This window comes from Corvus kubaryi, unplaced genomic scaffold, assembly GCF_017639235.1.
Source record: "Corvus kubaryi isolate FWS band 111438036 unplaced genomic scaffold, C.kubaryi_AGA036_p1.0 split1-65, whole genome shotgun sequence".
Taxonomy (NCBI): domain Eukaryota; kingdom Metazoa; phylum Chordata; class Aves; order Passeriformes; family Corvidae; genus Corvus; species Corvus kubaryi.
In genome coordinates, this window is record NW_024582080.1 from 6,384,283 (window position 1) to 6,406,690 (window position 22,408).

The following is a 22,408-nucleotide window of genomic DNA, read 5'->3' on the forward strand; positions in this document are numbered from 1 at the left end:
GCAAATGGTGGGTTTTGCTTGAGGTAGACTGTCAGTGTAATTCTAGATCAAGGGTAATAGAAGCATTGAAGTATTGTGTCTGGAATTGCAGTTTCCTTTTAGCTGATAATGCTCCCACTTCATTTCTCTGGTAGGCAGGCAGTCCTTGACCATGTCATGTGTATCTTACTGATTTATAATGCTCTTGTAACAATATCATGTTGTGCCAAGCCAGAATATATATATCCATGAAACCCCCCCCCCAAAAAAACCCCACCCCAGTTGGACTTGCAGTGTTTTTAGTGGTGTTAAATATTTTTCTCTTTTTTTTTTTTTTTTTCCTCTGTTAATCCAATTAACTTTTCTTTTGGAACATGTAGTTGCATGTTTTCTAATTACTGATTTTAAAAAGGTTGAATTCTGTAGTGGACGTTGTTTAGCCTCTTTTTAAATTGCTAACAGACTAAGAAGTGCTGCTTTAGCTGATGGAGTAGTCATTTGTTTATTTCTGAGGGATGTATTGTCTCATGTACAAATCAGCCTTAGTCATAGGCCCATAGTGCTGTTTGGCTATTTTATTCATGATACTTTTAATAATTTTTTTTTCTTTATTCATTAGCCCTAGGTTTGGGTAACCTGTATTATAGGTTATGATAGTGTATGAGGAGTTATCAAACAACTTATCCCACATCTTGCTCTTAACCAGTAATAGTTTCTGAAGGCTCATTAACCTGGTTTAGGAGTGGATTGATTGTATTACTTCCCCCCATTTAGCATTTTTCCTGATTGCTTGTAAGATGGATACAGTGCTTTACAGGGACCTTGATAACAAAAGTGTAGACATGGAATCATCTACCTTAAGCAGGTCAGGTCTATATGTTTGAGCTGCATTTGTGGCTCTTTGCACCCGTTTGGTACACATGCTAAATACTCAGTGAATATTTAGCATTATTCTTCACTTTACAGAGCCTGTGCTTATGTCAGTGCAGCAAAAATTCATGATATGTGGGATTATAGGTGGAATTCTTTGTATGCAATATGTGGATGGCGGAGCATTGTGTTTCATTCTGTTCTTGCTTTGTTCCTGCAGTCTAAACTTGAGTTTAGAGAGTTCTTGGTTCTAATAATTAATACTTAGGTGCCTTTCTTGGTCCTAAGTCTGGGTCCTCTTAGATGAGAAGCAGTGGGTGGAGGTTGCAACATGGGAAGTGTGCCCTGGATGGTGGCTTGTGTAATCTCATCCTTAGAATATTCAAAACTTACATGGAGATGGCACTGAGCAGCGAGACCACAGTATTGCTTTGAGCAGAGGTTGGACCACGTGATCTCCAGAGGTCCTTTCTGACAGAAGTTACTCTGTTACAAGTGATAAGAGTGAGAGCAGTGTCCAGAATATCAGAAGAGTTAGCTCTTACCTATCAGAGAAGAGTTTTAAATCACTAATAATGGAAGTGCTGCCTGGTCTCAGGGTGTTGGATGCTGGCTGTGATGCTGTTCTTATTCTCAGATGGACACTAAGTTTCTGGCTTTGACTGTAGCAGCAAAACTGGCTGTACCCTTTATTCTGGTTATGTTGTTTCATAACTAGGCAGAGTTGCTCACAGGTTCCTGACACCACCTATAGCTGATCCTCTTTTCCCTCCCTCAGTGTCCATTTATCTCTTGTTACCTGTATTGTCTCTCCAGAACTATTTATAGAAAATAATAGCATATATTAGTGCTTATCTAAAGTAATTTTTTATTTTCTCTCCAAAGACAAATTTCTGTTGATCCTTACTAAATTGCGGAATTCCAAGACAGTTTTCTGCATCTATTCATCCCCAACACTCTAGGAATAATACAGGGCTGTTTTTTAAAAAGTAATCGTCTTTAAGGGGGTAATTCATCCTGTCTCTTGTGTATCTCTAGTCCTTTGGGTGAAAGATGCTCGAAAAGGGAAACTAGTTAATACCAAAGTGTAGTATGCAGAAATAGTAAGTAAAATTTTGATGCTAGTATGATGAAGTGTGGAGATGTGTTGAAAAAGGTATAATAACATCCAGAGAATGTGCATTTTAACTGAATGCTCTGTAGTTCTCAGTATTTCATTGAGCATTTGAGATTCACAGAATGAGTGCAACAAGTGGAGCAGATGTTGTGAATAGCAACATTGTCTGCAGTTACCAGTATTTTAATGTTGCTATAATCTAGGTTACAGGCTGGTTACTTAATATTTGCTGATACTGTTCTCCTGTTGTAACTTTCCCCACCTTTTTTGTTTATTCTTGAACTGCTTTTTTCTCATCTGAGTCCTGTGTGTTTGTTATTACAGTTGTCTTCATAACTCTGGATCCATCTTCTCTGCTTTTGTTCCCTTCATTATAAACTTGTGTGGAGAGCTACACCTTGTTCTCTGATTTTAATGCCTCAGTCCAAACTCTTGCTGATTTAAAAGCTGAGCATATAGTACCCCACCCCCTAAGCTGTCCTTTTGAATTTTTTTCTTGTTCTGTTAAAAGTAGTATTTTGTGTCGTACAGCATATTTGTCTTCATACTTTTTTCGTCCTTAAGTTTGCCATATCTTCTTGTGTTTCTAAAACTTGTGCTTTTGTTCCAGAATTACGGTCTGTACTTTGGTGGATAGTTAGTTCTTTGCTATAATTTTGCTAATTGAAGTTATTTTTAATACAGCTAAAATCTGTCATCTTTCACTGAAAGTTCCTAACAGGGAATAGTTTATTACATATCTCCAGATATTTCATTTTGCTCTCATTATACCCATTGCTTCCTTCATCTCACACCCCTATTTTTCTTCAACTTGATTTTGCTTGTGTCTCATCTCAAATTTCACTTTACGTTTGTTTTTGGTGTGAATGTGCATTGGTAAGAAAGGTCAACACTTCGCCCTGTAAATCTCATTTTTACTTTGAAAACCCTTTTGTTGTACTTATCTTTACATTCTGATATGATGTCTGTCATCTGTGTTCAAGTGCTAGGATGATGTATTGCAGTATGTGGGTCTTTTTATTTTCTGGTTAAAATATTTATTTATTTATTTATTTATTTGAAGAGTAACTCTAGAGTGCATGACAAGATGATTGGTACTGTACTTGCAGTGCATAACATTGGAATCTGTGCCCATCATGTTCTCTTCAAAGGACTAAATGTTGCCAGAACTTAAAATGATCCTCTGAGCCTTCATGGGGGAAAGGCTGATGATGAAACTGGAGGGTTTTTTCTCTCTCTTTTAAGTACATCCCTTTAAGATGTAGTCAGATCACTTGGAGTGTTCCACATTGTCCTTTTTTTTCTCCTTCTTAACCTGCATTTTAACACTGAGCTGTACTTAATGGTGCAGAAAAATTCAATCAAAGAAAAAATGGCACCTCCTCTCCATCTGTTGGCATCCATCCGTCCATCTCTTGCTGGGGGAGTTGTTTTGTTTCTTTCCTCAGAGTTGTGAATTGTGTCAGGTGAGATATTTATGGCATCTAGAGGAGGTTTAAGTAGCTTTTGAGTTGTTTCACGTGTTCAGAAAGTAGATATTTGATACTGGGCACAAGTATATTCATTACACATTAACATATGTATCAAACAGTATATTCAGGATTGATTTCTTTAATCTTAATCAGCATATTCTATGACTAAGGAGCCAAGAAAAGGACATTCAAATCATAAGATATTTATGACTTTCATGAACCAGGCAGGACAAAGATCAGTAAAGTCATTCCACCTGAAATTTCTATGGAATGAATAGACTCTCATTTGAAACTGAATTGCAGTTACCTCAGGAATGTGGGAGTTTTAGTGGGTGGGTTGCTTGGGTTTTTTACTTTGAAAAATAAAGTGCTTGCACTTTGCCATGTATTTGATTAAATGAACAGCTTCTAAAGGCATGCTTTAATCAAACCAATTATGTGCTTATTCTCTGTGTACTCTCTAGATCAATGTCTTTTGTGTCTGGACTATAACTGGGCAGCCATCTGATGACTGATTATACATTGTGCTGAACTGTATATACATCACACCTGTAGAAAATACAAAGATTGGAGCAGTTCTTTGCACATTGTGATAGATTAGCATATTTTATAAAGGTGGCAATGCTGTTGAGAGACAAAATAAATACTGTGTTACTTTGGATTGAATTCAGTTAGTAGGATCTTTACTGTTTTGGGGCAGAGAGAATTAATTCGCAATGCTGTAATGTGTAAACAGTTCTTACAAATAATTTGTGCTGAGTTTCCTTTCTGTGAGGCAATCTGATGTGTTGCTGCTGTACTCACTTGTTCCACCAACCACTTCTTTGTCTTAGCTAGACACTTATTTTACTTCTTGCTTTGGAGAGTTAAATGAGCATAACAGCGAAGTATCTACTTCTTTTGTTTTGATGCAGGGTCAGGCAGGTGAATCCATCCACAAGGAGAGTGGTAGAGCCAGCAAAAGACCATAGTGGAAGGGCAAGGCAACATCTGGAGGATGGAGTAGGAAAGGGTGACAAAGACACTTTCTTCAGCAGCAAAGTGCTAAGTTGAATGCTCAGCTGTCTAATGGAATTGCAACTTTCAGGAAGCCCAGTAATGCTGGCAAGTTTTGTGGGTTTTTTTCCAGTTGCTTGATCACCTGATACCAATATTCCATTTGGTTTTGAGGAACTAGATCTTTATCATTCATTCATTAAAGGCAAGATATGTAACAGGCTGGTACCTGGGCTTTTTTTGTTATTCCAAAATTATAACTTCAATTTTTCGTTGTTGCTGAAGCAAAATTAGGTCACAAGGACTTCAACAATGTACTTGGACTTACCAGATGGGGAAGGTGAAATGTATCCCAGTAAATGCCATTTTATGCATGCTGCTCTACTGTAATTTTTATGTTGAAAACACAGTCCAGAGACTTTGGAGATTAATGATGGCATACATTTCTGAAAGATCATGTACCTCATTGCTAAATGTCATATAGAATTGGATTTTAAATTTTATCTGTTCTTCCATCTTGCCTGATGATTAGGAAACATTTATTTAGCAGTGATCAGGCATTGGAACAGGCTGCCCAGGGAAGTGGTGGAGTCACCATCCCTGGAGGTATTTAATAGATGTGTAAATGTGGCACTTGGGGACATGGTTTAGTGATGGGCTTAGCAGTGCTGAGTTAATGGTTAGACTCAATGATCTCAGATCTTTTCTGACCTAAATGATTCTATCGTGTATTTCATTACAGCAGTGACTGCAGGCATTTTTTTATATCAAGCAGACATCAGCTTAGATGCATGCTGAAGTTATGTCTGTACAACTGCAAATAAGTAACGCTTCTGGTTTTGGCATTTTTTAGCAAAATGTGACTGCTTTAGATTAATTAGTTAGCATGTTCTGCCTCAATGGTTGTGAAAGTGCATTTGTTTCTCCAGTTAAAAGTGTTATCTGAGCACTGACTCTAATCAGTCAAGCTGCTACAGCAGGAGGGTACAACCTTAAAGTCACATGTAACAGAGTTATGGCAAAAAGCTTGTAGTATTGTCTAAAAAATACACTGAGAAATTTAAAAGTGTTACAGAAGGGGAATTCCTATTTCAACAAAGATACCATTACATTTTTTCAGGTCTTTTTATGACTAACCAGGTTTCTAAATGCATAATATGTAGCAAAATTTAAGTATCAGCTGAAATAGCACCTTTTGTCTTTTCCCTTTTGCATGTGTTGTATGGGTTTAAAAACAGCTCACTAGCAAATGTCCCTGTAAAGAAGACAAGTCTGTCTCCATGCTGGTTCTTGCATTTTCTCAGTGTTTGTGTGCCATATGGTTTTACAGTAAGAGAAACTCTCAAAAGGCATGTAGGTGGACTAAAAGAGGAGGAATGAAGATAAATCTTAAGAAAACTAGTAGACAATTTGCTTCATTGAATGCAGAAACCTTAACATCATACTGGGTTATACCCCAAGCAGGAAATTTTAGGTATGTCATCATGGTGCATTAGAGTATTTCTTTGGAGTAGTATTTTCGTAGAATCAATTGAAAAACAAAAGTTACCTGGAACCATGAAGAGTAATATATTTTATTATTCTACACTTAATAGTTCATCACTTTCCTTTTATCTTTAGTCCTTTCTTTAGGAAATTCAAATCTTTCAAAGACTAATTTTCTTGAACTTTTATAAAACCTCCATATTTCCAAAGCACAGAAATTACGTAGTTGTATTTATGATGAACTGTTGAATGTCACTATTCATGGTCATATCCAGGTATGTTAAATCATCATCCTGGCTCAACATTTGCATTTATTATTATTTTGACATGCAACAATTTCAATGCAGTAATAGCTGTTAGTTTTTCTGGATTATCCAGGGGATTCTTTTTCCATTATTTGATGAATGTGTTTTTTCTGTTCTTGCATTTTAAAGTGAATCCCATCCAGTGTGGTTTTCCTTCCTGATTCAGAATTAATAGTAAGGAGACTAAGTAAGTGTGCAGACCTTTAAGACTTTCTCCCTCATTTCTTTGGGAGGATATCAATATCCTTTGATGCAACATCCCAGCATAAGGAAGTTTCTGTCAGCATTGTCATGAAAGTGTTGTCCGATGTGTCAGGGGTTAGACACAAGAAACATGCTTGCACCAGTATTAGAGAAGTTAATTTCCAGCAGCAGCAGTGCAAATTCACATCTGGGAGAAGTGAGTGATAGGCAAAGTATAGCTACAGTAATATCAAGGCTGGAGAAGTTCATTCCTTTCCTGTGCCAGTGCTGACATGGATAATTTGGTTGTCATTTCTGCAGTTGTTCTGGCAGCACAAGGAGTTTAGGTACAACAATAAATTCTTCTTAAAACTGGTGCGCAGGTCTGATGTTTTATTCCCCAGTCCATTGAAAACAGTTAAAATTGGGACATTATTTTCTACTTCACTGGTAGGGGGTTTTATGAATCTGAAAAACCCAGAGAATTTCCTTGTCTAAAACCACTTTCAAGTTACGAATTTTCTTCACTAAATAAGAAAGTTAATGTCAAGATTTAGGATATAATCTTGAATTAGTATATGATTTCTGCACATTTGGGGTATATGTAAGAAAGTAATCTCTCCAGCTACTATCGCAGGTACTACACTTAGATATAATTTATTTCAACAGACAAATCAGATCTGTTCAATCATAAAACTTTGGCATTCTATGTCTCCTTTTCTGGAGAGGTAGGAGGTATGTTGCTGACTAGGGAGTGCGTTGTGAACAGAATTCAACATGGAATTTATCTTGGCTGTCTTCAGTAATCTGTGGTGTGGACAGTCACACTTAAACTATAGGGCACTGTATCAAAAATGCACAGATCTGGAAAAGGAGAAGTCAGTTTTCATTACTTGGAGAAAAGCACCATTTGGACTTAAATGCCAACATTTGAAGGAAATACCATTTCTTAGTAGGATTTCTTATCTGGATACTATTATAGGCCAGTAAATAATAGCTTTCCAACAGGATCACTATGGAAACCGTAGTGGTTTTTTGCAGCAATATCAAGGCATCAAGACTTTTGAATCCTGTTGCAGTCAAGCAACTTTGTTGTTATGTTGAGAAAGCTCCTGATGTCCTTTGCCTTCTGAGAATTAGAAGGGTTTGCTTTGTAGAGTTCAAATTAGAAAGAACTTTTAAGAGACTAGCAATGAGTAAATTTAGGAATGAATAAAGGGTAAGGATAGATTCCCATCGGTGACCCTTAGTTCCCAGGCTGCTTCCTGGTGATCAGCTTTCCCTCTACAATGGCAGTCACCCTTTTATGGTTTGTTTTGTATTGCTTCTCTCAAGAATTTCAGAATACAGCACTTAAAGCAGGTAATTCTACGTATGCATTCCCAAAAATTAACTAATTTTACCCTATGATTCTAGCTGCTGCTTTGCCTTAGTGTGTTGTGTGAAGTACCATTCCAAACAAAGGGTTTCAGAAAAGTGAAGAACTACAGAAAAGGAGCAGGTGTTTGGTACAACAATTTATCAATCAAATTTAGCTCTGAAAATCTTCTCTCTGAAGAATTTTAAGGGGAGATGTTAGATTCCTGGGTGGAATCCTGGACTGGGTTTTTCTTACAAGTGTTCATTTCAGGGTTAGCTGGCTGATGGGCCAGCATCAAGATTTCAGAGAAGTCAGGGCTGCTTTCTGCTAAATTTGATGAGAAATGTAGACAAAATAAATAAGAAGTTCTGAAAAGAGCTCCAAAATTAACAGTAAATAAACATTTTTCCTACAACCATCTTATTTTTTTCACAGTGTATTATTTTGTTGGTAATAAAATATGAAATATTTCTTTCAAATATGTATGAGTCAACACTTAGTATACTGAACAGTAAATATCAGAGTTGCTGTAGTCACTGTAACTTTACATTATTTGGATTTTGGTTAGTATGTTTTGAATGTGAGTATTTGTTCTTAATGGATGACATTGTCTTTCACTTAGTTCTGCTCAGCATGACATTTAATGAAATTTCAGAATAGCACCAGTTCTTCAGGATCTGTTATTCAAATATCATGCTAGAAAGACTTCCAGAAACATGATGTTTGGTCTTGCAATGATTTGTGATACCTTTTGTAAAGCTAAGCTATTGAGATGACAGCCGGATTTATTGAAACAGATTTAAATGTTCAGGATTGTCCTGAACATTTGTTTAATCAATAGAAGGTTTGATCTGAGATCTTATCTATTGAAAAAAAGCAGATAGTCTGTGTTTGATCATCATATTAACATAAAGTACCTATTCTTCAAATTGATCACCATGAATACATGAATACATTATTACTCTAATTTAGTGGGGGTTTGATTTTTTTTACCTGTTTGTGGTTTTACATTTAATCTTCTTTGTTTTCACTTAGGGAGGCAATTTTAAGCAAGAACCCTGGATACCTGTTAACAAAAGCAAAACAGAAGAAAAAGAGAAAAAGAAACAAAACAATGAAAAGTAATCGTACAGAAATTACGAAGAAAATGTTATGTGGAGTAGCTCATCATCCAATTCCAGGTGACCATGATGGATCAGAAAGCGAGGAGGATGATTTGGAAGAAGAAAACAAAAAATCTTTGTGTACATTCAGCAAAGACCCAGAGGATCCAGTAGCAGTTTGTGAAGAACAGTCTAAGAGTGGTGATGAAAGCCTAAAAGAAGCTTCAGGGGTTTCAAGGGAGAGTTTTCTGGTCACTGTGCCTGAGGTCTCGGTGATGTCAAATAGTGCATGGAAAAATGAATTGCCTGTAGAAAGTGACAGTTTGCTTTTAAGAGATGTAAAACCTTTTTGTACTGAAAACCTAACCAAAAATGCACTAGATGATGAGGAAGCAAATCAAAGGCACAAAGACAGTCTTTGCAGTTTCCTAAAAATAAGCAGTGATAAGAATTCCATCCAGGAAACAGAAGGCATTTCTGAAGACTATGGTATGTCACTGTTAAGCACAGAAAACAAACTGAGATCATGTCAAATTACATGTGAACCTGACTTGGAAGCCAAGCTGGTAAGTTTAAACAGTGAAGAAGAAATCTCTCAGTGTTACAATTCCAGTGTACTTGATAACGTGCCTGATAACACAGAGGGCAAAGGTGCATTAAAAGCAGAAGAGACTAGCTCCAGTGCCTGGGCTTTTTTTTCAATTAGTTTGTCTACTGAGGAGTTGCAGATGGGCTTCAATACTCAAATGTCTCTCTCTCCTTACTCTGAGGATAAATTCGTAGGTGAACAAAGACCTCAGAAAGTGATGAAACCTGAACAGACTCACACGAACAGTTCAGCAAAGCTAAACTGCTATCAGTCAAGTGAAGGATTGGTAAAGGAAAACCATCATGAAACAGAAACGGAGGAGACTGGCAACGTAATAAGCAATGGTCTGTCTGCATCTCCAACTGGTAAAGTGCACTTCGATTCCCTAGGGGAAGCCAGGGCTACCTTCACGCAGGGTTCAAGTGAGGTAAATGTGCCAATAAATGATGCTACACCAATTACATTGAAGAGGAAGAGATACAGGAGAATTGTCAACTTAGCACCAAAGTTTAACCTTCCAAGACAGATTGCTGGTCATACAGAGGGAGGGAAGGAAGTCCCGATAAGAGAAGATACTCCCCAGAAAAGTGTTTTGGAAATGAGGCAGAAGAACTTTCTAAGCAAGAACTGTGGAGAAACACATGAACAGGACCATTCATTGCAGGAATATTCCTTACCCACTCCAGATGCAGATGCTCTGTTACATAATATTTCTTACGTTCATTCAGGACAGTGTTCTCCTATATTAAAATGTGCCTTCAAGGTTTGTGTAGATTCCAAAACTAAGGAGGAGCAAGCTACAACACTTCAGCCACAACAGGTAGTTGATAAAAGAGAGGATGAGTGTGAACATGTTTCTTCAGAGGTTACAAATGGCCAGCCGGATACTTTGCCTTCTTGTGAAGTTGTTTCTGAATATCTAGAAGATTCTAATACATTGGCAAGCTGCAGTGCAAATGCAAATGAAGCAGATGACTCTGAGCCAGCAAAGGCCTCACAACTTGAAGATTGTCAAGATGCAGATATGAAATGTAGTTTTCTGGGACTTCCCTTATCATTAGGATTTGCTTTTCAACTTGTGCAGCTCTTTGGTTCTCCAGGTCTTCCACTGGGTATAGTGCTTTTATTACTACTCCTACGTAAAGTAAAAAAACCCAAAACAACCCAACCCCCAAAAAACCCACAACCCCCTAAAAACCACAAACAAAAAACAAAGCACTCCCTCCAAACAAAAAAACAAACAAAAAGACTATGGTTAAAAACTAATTTTTATTGCAGTTCTTAGTTAAATATTAATCCTGTTGAAACAAATCACTGCTGCTTTGGTGATAGTTTTTAGTTTTTACCTAAAATCCTCAATCTCTGCAAAAGGGGCTTTTGGTTTGATCCTGTATTTGCAGTCTTTTTAGCAACAAAAATTGACTAACTTCAAATCCAAAGCATGAAACACTTGCCAACATTTTAATATATCCTAGGAAGACTTTGCTGTGTTGATTACAGAACTAAATGATGTTTTAATACATCCTACTGAGTAAGACTTTACTGCGATGATTATGGAACTAAATGAAAATGTGGTACAAAATGTGTGCCCTTATATAAAGGTTGCATGTTTGGTTTTATATTCCAAATAGTAACTTTTTTTTTTTTTTTTAGTAAAGTTTTCATACACTCTTACATGGCTTAGATGCTGTTGAAAATCCCAAAATCTAATTTAGTTTGAAACTAAATATCAAACTTAAAAGGTGTATTTTCTGATAGTGAATGCCTTCTTTTTAATCATGCCTGATTAATGAGTGTCCCAGTGTTGTACACTTGCCTTCCAGAGCTCCAGATGTCTTACTTTTGTGCTATATTTTGTATATAGTTTTAAGTTTGCAGGTAAAAGACAATCAGTCCTCGAATTGTGTGTGGCAACCATCGTTTCCCAATATACTGCAGGCTAATGCAATCCCACAGGGCTGTAACGAGCAACAACAATGGAGTTTTGCTTGGAACTCACCCTAGAACACCTGCTGAAGGAGCCATGGTCCCTGTGCATAATGTTTTTCAGATTCATGGGTCCAAATTTAGTGGAGAAACTGTAACTTTCATTTAGACAACAAACAGGATTTAAAAACAGACCAGCTTTTCAGTATACAGACCTTTACATCTGTTTGTTTCAGTAGAATTTAAACTTAAACATGAATTTTCATATGAAAATTATAATCTGACAACTGAGGAGCATCTTATGTCTGTTTATCTGGCCCAACTGACCTCGAGATTCTTCGTTATTTTTTAAAAGTTAATGGAAATGCCACCTGCCAGAACAGTGATGCAAATCATAGGAAGCATTACGTGGCTTGGTCCCTAAAGGACCTGCAATGCTGCCTTACCTAAATCTGGCACCACACACAAAGGAACTTTCCATATAGAGCTGAAATTAAGCAAGGAAGTACTGTTGATGTCCTCAACTCTTACATTTAAAACATTTTTCTTCTCCAAACTTGGTGAATCTTCGTATCTCTGATATTAAATTTCATAATCTTAGAGGGAGTTGGCCATCACTTGAAAACAGGGATCTTCCAAGAAAAAAGTGGAAAAGCCAGGCATTCAGAAACATTCAGTAGGTTAATAAACCAAATGTCCTTCTTCTCTGAGTCAGTAACAGGTGACATTCTCTGGAGTTTGGATGACTTTCTTTTGGAAATAACCTTTAAGAAATACAAACCCACCCTGATATCTCTCTGAAGCTCTGCCAGCTTGTGATTGCTGACTGCTGGGGTTTTCCCATCAGAACTGTGCCTGGCTGGCCACATTCTCCTTTATTATTATTATCCTACCATTTCAAAAATTATCCTCCTTTTTTTTTTTGTGGCATATGTATACTGACAGGCTACTATTCATTCATGGACACATTTGAGGGGTATTATTTTACAACATCGGAAATTGCAGTCAATTCTTACTGAAGTTATTTTGGAGGAGAAGTTTTTGGTAAATAAATGTCTTTAGTTATTTATAAATGAAAGATTTAGTTGTCTGTCTTGCTTGTATGATTGTCATGTAAGTGTAGAATATATTTCAGACGGTTTTCCTATAAAGAATATCTTTTCAGCTTCTTAAACACTGTTAGAGTTAAAACATTTTAGGTAGTAACTTCTCTCATGATACTGCACAAATTCTTATAATTAAGCATTTTAAAATCTAAAGGTTGTTATTTAAGTTACATTTCTTTTAATTTATTGTCTGAAAGGTTTGTTTTACTTGTGTGTGCCTATTTTTAGGGGAGTTTGTGGGGGAAATGAAAGTATGAGAGGAAGACCTTTGTCTAAATAAAGAAACCAAACCCAAATCTCCTTCCCCCTCTTTCTCCTCTTGTGCACTGGTCTTAGATTCTAGAAATTCTAAACTCTGATTTTGCTGCTGGTTCATTTAATAATCTACTTTTTTAAAAAAATCCATAAATAATGTGTGCAAAAATTCTAATTCAATTATATATTTTGGCTGTGGAGAGATCTGAACACTCAACTGCAAAAAATATTTTCTTCTGCAGAATCCTTGTTGCCAGATGATTATATAGTTCCCCTTGACTGGAAAGTTTCAAAGATGATCTATTTACTGTGGAAGACCTCTGTAGAGGTATGAATTTTAGGGGATTTTGGAAGGCTTTCCAATATTTCAAATGCAAAGGGGAATTCTTCAGTACTTTGTTAGTAATTTGCTTTAATATCCACAATGAGGAGATGGATGTTTTCTGCCCTCCTCTGAATATTTCTAGAACCAGCTCATTGCCACGGTAGGATTCAGGTTTTGAAAGATCAACTTCAAAAAATTTTGATACCTGTGTCTTGACCTGGCCTATGTTCATTAAGTACAAGCTACCATCATTCAGACGTTTTCCTTCTTATAGTTTTCTCTCATCATCTGACCAAAGCTCATCCTCCATCACCTCTGCTAGAGCTGCAGCAGAGAAGTTATTCTGCATGACTGTAGGCAAATTAATTCTCTTTGTCTAGTTGGAAAAGGTTAACTTACAAATCCTGTAAATACAATTAATTAGTAATTATAAAATAGAGCATGGACTTTCTTGCCCAAAATAACAAAATCTCTCGTCACATACTTTATTTTTGCTGGACTATTGTTCTCTCTTTTAGGAAAAACAGAAAACAAACGGATTGCAGAATGGAGACGGTTTGACTGGTAAGTCTATTCTGGGATACAAAAAATGTATAAAATTCTTCTTATCAAATGGTTTGTCATCACCAATGACTGATAACATTCCTCTTTGTGCAAAAGCACTAGGATAAATGAATTTGTGCTGCCATTGATTGTGTACATGGTATGACAGAGCTATGGTTGCTGTGAATCATTACTTCACATTTCCTGATCCAAGTGCTAAAATTGCCTTATAAAGTTTCCCTTATGGAATAATTCCAGTAATTAGAGCAAGTTTATCCGTTCCAGATCAAAATGATGCTTAGCATGACGTAGTCTTTCTTGAGACTTTACTTCCCTGAAAGGTTGAGTGTCTTCAAGTTAATTAAACTTCATTATCACTAAAAATTGGCAGCATAATAATAGAATCATGGAATTACTTAGGTTAAAAAAGACCTGTAAGATCATTGAGTCCAACCATTAACCCAGTGCTGCCTGAGTCCACCAAGTGCCACATCTACCTCCTTTTTGAACACTTTCAGAGATGATGATTTCACGGCTTCCCTGGGCAGCCTGTTCCAATGCCCAGCCACCCTTTCAGTGAAGAAATTTTTCCTAATAGCCAATTTAAACCTCCCCAGTGCAACTTGAGGCCATTTCCTCTTGTCCTGTTATGGCTACGCCTTCTTTTCTGGCTGTTGTAGAGGGAGATAAGATCCCCCCTGAGTCTTCTTTTCTCCAGGCTAAACCACCCCAGCTCCCTCAGCAGCTCCTCATCAGACTTGTGCTCCAGACCCTTCCCCAGCTCCATTGCCCTTCCTTGGACATGCTCCAGCCCCTCAGTGTCCTTGTAGTGAGGGGCCCAGAATTGGACACAATTTGAGGTGTGGCCTTACCAGTGCTGAGTACAGGGGGACAGTCACTGCCCTGGTCCTGCTGGCCACACCATTGCTGGTACAGGCCAGGATGCCACTGGCCTTCTTGGCCACCTGAGCATGGCTGGCTCATGTTCAGCCGCTGTCAAACAGCAGGTCACACACCTGAGCAGTAAGAGATATCCGGGTTCATGCGAGGCTCTGGACTTCTGCGTGCATTAATTCCTGCAGTGTGGAGTTTATGGGATAAGGTTGCTCATTGTCTTTTTCCATGGTTTCCATATTAATGCAGTACAATTTCACAGGTTCCGTAATGAGTTTAAAAATACACAACAGTAGTTCCCTGAAAGCTGGTAGAATTTTCTGTCTAAAATAGGATAGAAATTTGCCTATTTTAAAAGAAAGGCTGCTTTTGGAGAGGCAGCATAAGAGTGGGAATAGACACATGCATGCATGGGTGTTGTCTCTCACTGCCCAACATCTATGAGACAAAAAACTGAAAGATTTCATTTATTTTATAGGCTATTTAGGAGGCAAAAATCAAGAGGATTCTGATAAAATAAAAGCTTGTTCTAGATATATTCTATCCTGACACAACAGAAATTCCACACTATGTAAAGTAATTTCAGGTGTCTTTGGCTGCAGTTTGTAATTTCTTTATTTTTTAGACGATATTCTTAGTCTTGAAGATCTAAATAAAAATCACCAAGGGAATCAAGACTCTCCTGAAACACTATCAGACATGGAGCTGTGTCAAGATGTGATAGAGGAGAACATCATAACCTGCACTGGCACTGGCTGTCTGGATGCTGCATTTCATCAGTCATGACTGACTGTCTTAAATTCTGCATGAACAAACAGGTAATCAGTCACCTTGTGAATGTTTCATTCTCTTATTATATTTGACCAAATATCTAAAGAACATTGTTATAATTTTTAAAGTGCACTTCGTATCCCCCAGCTTGATTGGGTTTTAATTGAGTTAAGGTTGAGGGTTTGTTCAGATTTTGTTTTTTTCAAGCCTGAATGGGGAAAACAGAAGGCAGTATTTTGTTATTAAAGCCATATGATTTTATTTTTTCCTCTGAAATCTAAAACATGTGTGGTGAAGTGAAAGCAGCAGGGTAGGATGCCTAAGAGCTGGACTTTAGTCCCAGTTTGGTTGCTGTGGCAATCTGCTGTGAGTCATGACAGTCCTACTTTCCTTGTCTTTTCAGCATGGAGAGTAATCCTGGCTCCATTAAGGGTCTAATTACGAAGAGAACTCTATGAGTAATAAAACAGTATTTCAGCAAGTTATGAAAAAGTGACAGTTCTCCTTTTCAGTGGAGAAACAGTAGCAGGAAGTCACAGTAAGACTCCATATATTGAAGCGTTAAGTTTTCATTAATGTTTTCATTTGGTGTGACAAAGTGTGCTGCTGAGTATTAGACAGTATGTTACTGTGTTCTTGCTTGTCTTGTGAATTTTTGAATGTTTTTGTAACTTGGCAAAGTTTCTTTGGTTTGTTTATGAGAGGAATTCTGGGAAAATTGTGATAAGAAGGGAGGATTATCAGTTCCAGCAGGAAAATGCTAACTTAACTTCTCTATCATTTGCCATCAGTTGTTCTTTCCAAAATGGAAAACTGATTAATCTGTAGTTCTTAAACAAATAAACTGAGGTACGTGGAAATAGAATAACTTGCACCATGAGCAAACTGAGCCAGAAAAAGATTCCATATCCTGAGGCTTAAATTATTCGCATCCAGATGTCACAGGACTGCTGGAATACAATCCACATGGGGTCTGGTCAGGGGGTCTTTGTGACCCGGTACCCTGTGCCTGACCTGAGCATGAGTCGATGTCTGGAGCAGGAGTCAAGGAGGTGGATGTGCGCTGTGTTGGGACTGTTATGAACGCGGAAGTTTTCACAGTGAAGGTTCATGTCAGAGGGGAAGTAGTTGAATAGTTCGGGTTGGAATTGAAACCTCTTGAATGGGATTTGATTTGATTTTATGTCATTGACGACAAAAATGACATTGCAGGCCATTTGCTGATTAGCTGGTACCAGCTACTAATATAGGAGGATGAGGGAGATCTCTGTGAACCACTAGCCCAGAGAGCACTGGTCTTGCAGGGTGCTCTCAGCCCAGATCATTGATAACATCAAGAGCATCGGGTAGAAATATTTTCCTCTTATATAATCAAATACTCCAATATTTGGTAAGCAAATAAAAAATATTTTCATGAAATACTTAGGCTTATGCCTGCTACCAATTTTTAGATGCCACTTGTTTATAATATTGCAAATATGAACACTCTAGAGGCAGGATTTTGGCTTATGGTCCTGACTGGGTGTCTGTGTGGGTTTGTATCCTAAGGTATTATCCGGAAATGTCCAGGTTATTGACTAAATGTTTCTATGCTAAAGAAACAGATGTGAAGACCTATGTTATCTTCCCAGGAGAAAATTGTGGAACACGAAACATTTTTTTTCCCTTTTGTGCTTCAAGAAAAGAAAGACACATGGTAGCAGATTATCCTGCCTTATTGTCTGTACCTTTATCTGCTTGCTGAACCCAACAAGCTGTTTTTTCCCATCAGATTTAATCCCTTTGTCTGCACTGCTACTCCCAAAATTGTTTCAGTCTTCACCTCCTGCTTGTTGCAAGTGCAACAGAAGCGACCCAGAGCCCTGTGTGTTGTGATCCAGCCACTGTCTGCTGCCAGGAAACCCCAGTTTGTTATGTTGTGTTGCAGTCTAACGCTTTGTGTCAGCTTGTGTAATTTCATGGAATATAGAATGAGAGCAATGCAGACTTTGCTATGAAAGAAGACTCCCCGTCAGTGTTAGGTTTATAAAAAGGCCTTGCATTGTCTCTGCAGGGCTTGGTCATCGAGATCTATGCTGGAATGGGGTAATACAGCCGGAGTTTTATGTTGGTAGGAGGAGGGAAGTAAATCAGGGGTTAGCTGGGGTTTTTGTTTAGCTTTGTTTTACTTCAGCATCTGAAATGAGTCAGGGAAAGTCCTGAGGGCTGTTGGAGGGAGAGGATGAGGCATCAGAGGTCAGATGGGTTTAGGCTGCTCTGGAGCTGTCATCTGCCACCTCAGACCAGGCTGATGCAATGGATTGCTGCTGCCCAAAGTGTGAAGTCCCCTTCCTCCCAGCCCTGCTCCAGATAGCAGCTCCAGCACTTGCTGGCTGACATGAAGGCTATCATTTAACTCACTAACCCCACAGCAAACAAATTGCTACTTTTCTGCTGGACTGAGGAATTTAGATAAGCTGCTGTAAGGTCCGGCTCGGTGCCAAGGCTGGGGCAAGGGTGCAGATGAGGTTGTGCTGCTGCAGATATGAGGAGAGGATGTGTGCAGGGTGTCCTGTCTGGGCAGCAGTCAGCTCTGATATCAGGGGCCATGTATTCTGCAACCAAACCTTCAGGTGGAGGACTCTCTTAAGCTTTTAGAAATGTAGGATGGTAAAAGAATTAAACCAAGAAAAGTATGTGGAAAGGAAAAAGCATGTCTTAGGGTTTTCAGTCGGCTCATGCTCACTGTCAGGCACAGGATGCTGGGTAATGCAGACCCCACGTGGGTATTCCAGTGCTCCTCTGAAGTCTGCATGTAGGCATTGTAAAAGACAGGTGAGTTTTTCTGATGGATAGTGCCCCTGGCTTTGAGGGATAAGGTTGTCTTGCCTCACCACAAAATAATTCTCCTCTGGTTGCTGATTAAAGCAGACTTGCCAAGAATGATGTCCCAGAGTGGTTGCAAAACTGCTCAAGTGAACAACTTGAATGTTGAAATGGATTTGATTCCTTCAAATGTCAGGGGGGAAATAAAAAACTAGGAAAATCGAGACATTCCAACTGAAAGTTTTTAAAATCGTAGGAAATCAAGGGAGAGCTAATACAATCACTTTGGTCCCTTCAGGTTGGAAAGCAAACTGAGCATTACTGGCTAAATGCAACTTAATTCGTTAGCCAGATAATCATGCTTCTGTATTCATGTTGTGTAAGGGTGTTTTTATTCCAGTGGAAAGGTGAACAGTCATGCTGTTCCTCTGAGAAAACACAGGGTTAATCTCAAGTTTTTGTGAGAGCTCCTTATTGCAGCATTGGCAGCACATCAGTATTTGTTCTGGAGATTAAGGAAGAGTTCCCGGTTTGAGAAATGTCAGCATCAGTGAAAACAGCATTATTTTGGTGCCTAGAAGTTCTCCTTAGACCAGGACTCACAACTACCAGGTGCAATACAAATGTGTCAGTTTAAGCATTTATCCACGGGACTACTTCAAAGCAGAAGCTGGCATGTTTCTTTTTGAAGCACAGCAGTCAGTAATGCCCTGCAGGAACATTTCTTCCACAACAGCCTGGAAGGGTGTGGTTTCGATGGGACAAATCTCTTGATGCCCTGTGAAAGCTCCTCCTTTCCCTGGCTGTGCTATTCCCAGCACTTCCCTTTGCTGGCTGTGATGCTTCTGAGTGAGTCAGTTCAGCTCTAGCATCTAATGCATGAAGATATCCAAAACGTTTTTGGCCTGGACTATGGAACTGCAACAAACTGTCATAGAGCCCATGAAATCAGCAGGACATGGGCAAAAAAGCAGGAATGTATAACTGGGACAGGCAGGACTGTTTTTTGGCTAACATGAAAAAAGTAATCTGAAAGATACAAAGCAGACTAAAGCAGTCTTCCAGTATTGCCACAGAAAATATCATCTCATGGTCAAGCCTCTTCCACTTGCTACTTTGATACACAGATAATAGGGAAAAAACTTATCTGTCCTTTGACATTTAACCACTAATATTAAACAAAATGAAGCATGAAAAAGTGTACAGAACTGTGACCAGAAAATCTCACCTGCCTTTTACAGTGCTTAGCGGGAAAACCTGGCCCAAAAAATCACTCAAGCAGAGAGTCTAATTACCTGGGGGAATAAGAGCTGCCCACAGCAGTATTTCTGGAGGTCTCAGGAAAGAGCAACAGCTGGGTTGTGAGGGTGCCTCACACGAACTGCATAACATGAAAGCCTGTGAGGTCCTGAGTGCATGTAAGAGGGGAAACAATTCACATTGTAACAAAAAAAAAAAAAGAGCAGTACTATGGTGGTATTGGTTGAACAGCTGTTCATTATATAGGGTTTGTGATGTGCAAAAAAAATCCACTGTGTTACTCTTCTCCTTATTTTTCAGCTTTGAGATGGTAAGGTCCTTACTGCCTTTAGTTTTGACATCCGAGTTCTTATCTTCCTTTTCCACTCTCCTTGCATTTCTTTATTTTTCCTTTGCTTTCCATTGTCTGCCTCATCCCCATTCCTTTTAAATTTTTAAAGAAATAACCAACAGCTGAGTATTAGAGACTTTAAAAGACATTGGACAGGTGAACCCTTCTCAGTCTGAGGGTTGAATTTACAGCTGTTAAGTCTTCTTTGCAGCCTGTGCTGTTGTAGAACTTCAGCAGAACCTCTTCTTTTTTTATTTCAGAAACTTCTTGCTTTGATTCCACCGTGGAAGGACTTCAGCTGGCCACCAAGGATTTTAAATGTGAGGGATAACCTGGAAGAAAGAAACTACTGTAGATTTTTTGGTGTACATCTTTGGCCACCTCTCCCCAACACTGCCCCCCGATATCAACCTCTCTGTCCATGTAATAATGATAAAAATTGAGATAACTTTGTGTATGACAACAGGACATTTTCTGAAGCCATTTGGATTTACACTTTCTCAGCACATCCTCAAGTGTGGTATAAAGAGATTGAGAGTGGAGACCAGAGGCATCTGTCACCATGGGGTGTGAGCTTCAGGCTCTGGTATTTAATTCACTTGTATCAGGATCCAGGATGTTGCCAGAGGAGCAGGCAGTGATGCTCACCTGCAGGGAAAGGTGCTTGGTACGTGTCTCAGCCTACTTCTGCCTTCACCCTCAGTCATAATTGCACCTAGTCCCTTTACAACCTCACATGGTAAAATTCTTCACCTGTTATCCCTACTCACTCATCCAGGGGTACACAACTTCCCTTCTTTTCTCCTGAAACCAGGCTTTATGCATCCCTTCAGCTGGACTCATTCAGGACTACAAAAACTAGAACATTTCACTATAGAACTGATTCAAACACACTGGAGGAAGGATGTGTATGGTTTGTAGTAGATTGAGAAGATGCTTAACTAGCACTGGTAACCAGTGATTGGATATTTCTGTTAGTGGTGTTGGAAATATTTATGTATGTAGAGAGAGCTAAATTTTAATTAATTATAGAAAGCATCCTTTGTCAATTATAAGGCATGCATAAGGCTGGACACTTCTTTGTAGGGAGAGGGAATGGCAGAAAAGACAACTGTCATCTCACTTAACAATGACGAGTGTGAGAAAAGATTGAGGCGAAGCAGGAAACTTAGGTTGTGTCTACTTGTCAGAAATAATATTTCCCACTTGTGCAGCTTGCAGATCCAGAATATTTCTCTATTTATTCTTTCATCTCCTCTTCCTCACCTTTCACTGCATGTGTTTATACATCAGCTGAAGAGCCAGGACCTGACCGAACTCGTGCTGAAGCTCCACCATGCTTGAATTTGCCATGTCTCCACTCTCTACTTTTAAATACTGCATCTACATGTAAGCAGTTAACAACGTATGTATTTCTAAATTAATGTTGTACCACTGGCAAAATTTTCCGGCTGCACTGTTTGAATGGAAGTCCCATGTACATGTGTGTGTTTTCCTTGGCTGGAAATGTCCTGCTCTCCTACCAGCAGAACATTATACAAAATGTAAAAAGGAGGAGGAAGGGATTTCATACCAGCCATGACCACCGCTTCAGACTTCTGTGGCAGCAGACAGGTTAGTTTGATTTCAGGAAAATGTCACTCAAGGATTAATACTGTCTTCCTACTTCTGTTTATTGAGTGAGATCTGAATGCCTATATTTTCTCTTACTGAATCCTGGCCTTCCAGAAAGCTTGAAATAAAAATAGTTTTTGAAATCTTACAGTACTCTCGTATGGGCAAATCATGTTTCATCTCTTAGTAGAGTGTTGCCAATTTAAGTTTACTTTAACCCCCTCCCCCCAATATCTATGATTTTCAAATTTTATGTCTCTTCTTTCCTATCCCATTTTTCCCACTTGCTTCAGCTAGTGTTGGTGTGCCATGTCCCTGGGGAGCTAAGCTTTCTCCCTGGCCGTGACCACTCTCTTCAGCACTATTTGCAACCTCAGAACCTAAAACTCCAGCATTGAGGTTTGGTGGTGCTGTGTCCCTGAGGCGTACCTAGGTCTGGCTCCTGACCAAGCTGGGCATGATGCTGTGTGTAGCTCTGAGAGGGAGGGTGTGATACTACTCCAACTATTTTTGGTTTTTTTTTAAAAACTATAATTTTTTTTGCTTCTTTGATGATCAAGTTAATGGAAATCAGGTTTTCTTTAGAAGAGATAAATATTGTTAAACTTCCTTTACTTTCTCTTATGATAATATGTTTGAAAAAAAAAAATTAGGTTGATGTAGTGAGTGTAATGCAGGGGGTCATTTGTTCCTTGCTGGGCGGTTGATCCCCTTGGCATCCCTGTTGCTTCTGTGCTTGAACAGGACTCCGCTAGCTTGTTTGGTTGCTAGGGAGGGGCCGGGCGGAGAAGAAGAGAACGTCTCCGTGCATACCTGGTGTCCTGTAGCCAGTCCCACTTCTCTTTCGGGCTTTGATGATTCATTCCCTTTCGGGCCTGCCCCGTAGTTCGCAATACAGGGGGGCAGCACATGGGACTGAACGCTGCCAGCGCTGCCTTGTGTTCTCCTGCCTTTGAGAATTTGGGGAATAATCCTGATTTTAAAAAATTGGAGATGGTATCTTGGGCCAAAGTGCCGGGTCTGCAGCGAGTGCTGTAGCTGAGCGCTTGGGCTGTGCAGCCGCAGATGCCCGTCCTTGCCCGTGTCTGTGCTCCGGCAGCTTTCGATTTCGCGGGGCAA

The 22,408-nt window shown here is 39.0% G+C and overlaps 1 protein-coding gene across 7 annotated transcripts in view; it reads left to right on the forward strand.

Annotated features, from left to right (window-relative positions):
• Positions 1-21,437, forward strand: part of N4BP2L2 (NEDD4 binding protein 2 like 2) — a 41,900-nt gene extending 20,463 nt beyond the window's left edge. For 5 of the 7 annotated variants that reach the window (XM_042014137.1, XM_042014133.1, XM_042014139.1 and 2 more), the window contains 5 exons: positions 8,803-10,571; positions 12,989-13,074; positions 13,590-13,635; positions 15,134-15,326; positions 19,936-21,437. In XM_042014137.1, the coding sequence (XP_041870071.1) occupies positions 8,803-10,571; positions 12,989-13,074; positions 13,590-13,635; positions 15,134-15,294 (2,062 nt within the window). In that variant the 3' untranslated portion in view covers positions 15,295-15,326; positions 19,936-21,437. Of the gene's footprint in view, positions 1-8,802; positions 10,572-12,988; positions 13,075-13,589; positions 13,636-15,133; positions 15,327-19,935 lie in introns of those variants that run through there. The other 2 variants (XM_042014138.1, XM_042014135.1) reach the window with 2 other exon arrangements.
• Positions 21,438-22,408: the final 971 nt, after the last annotated feature.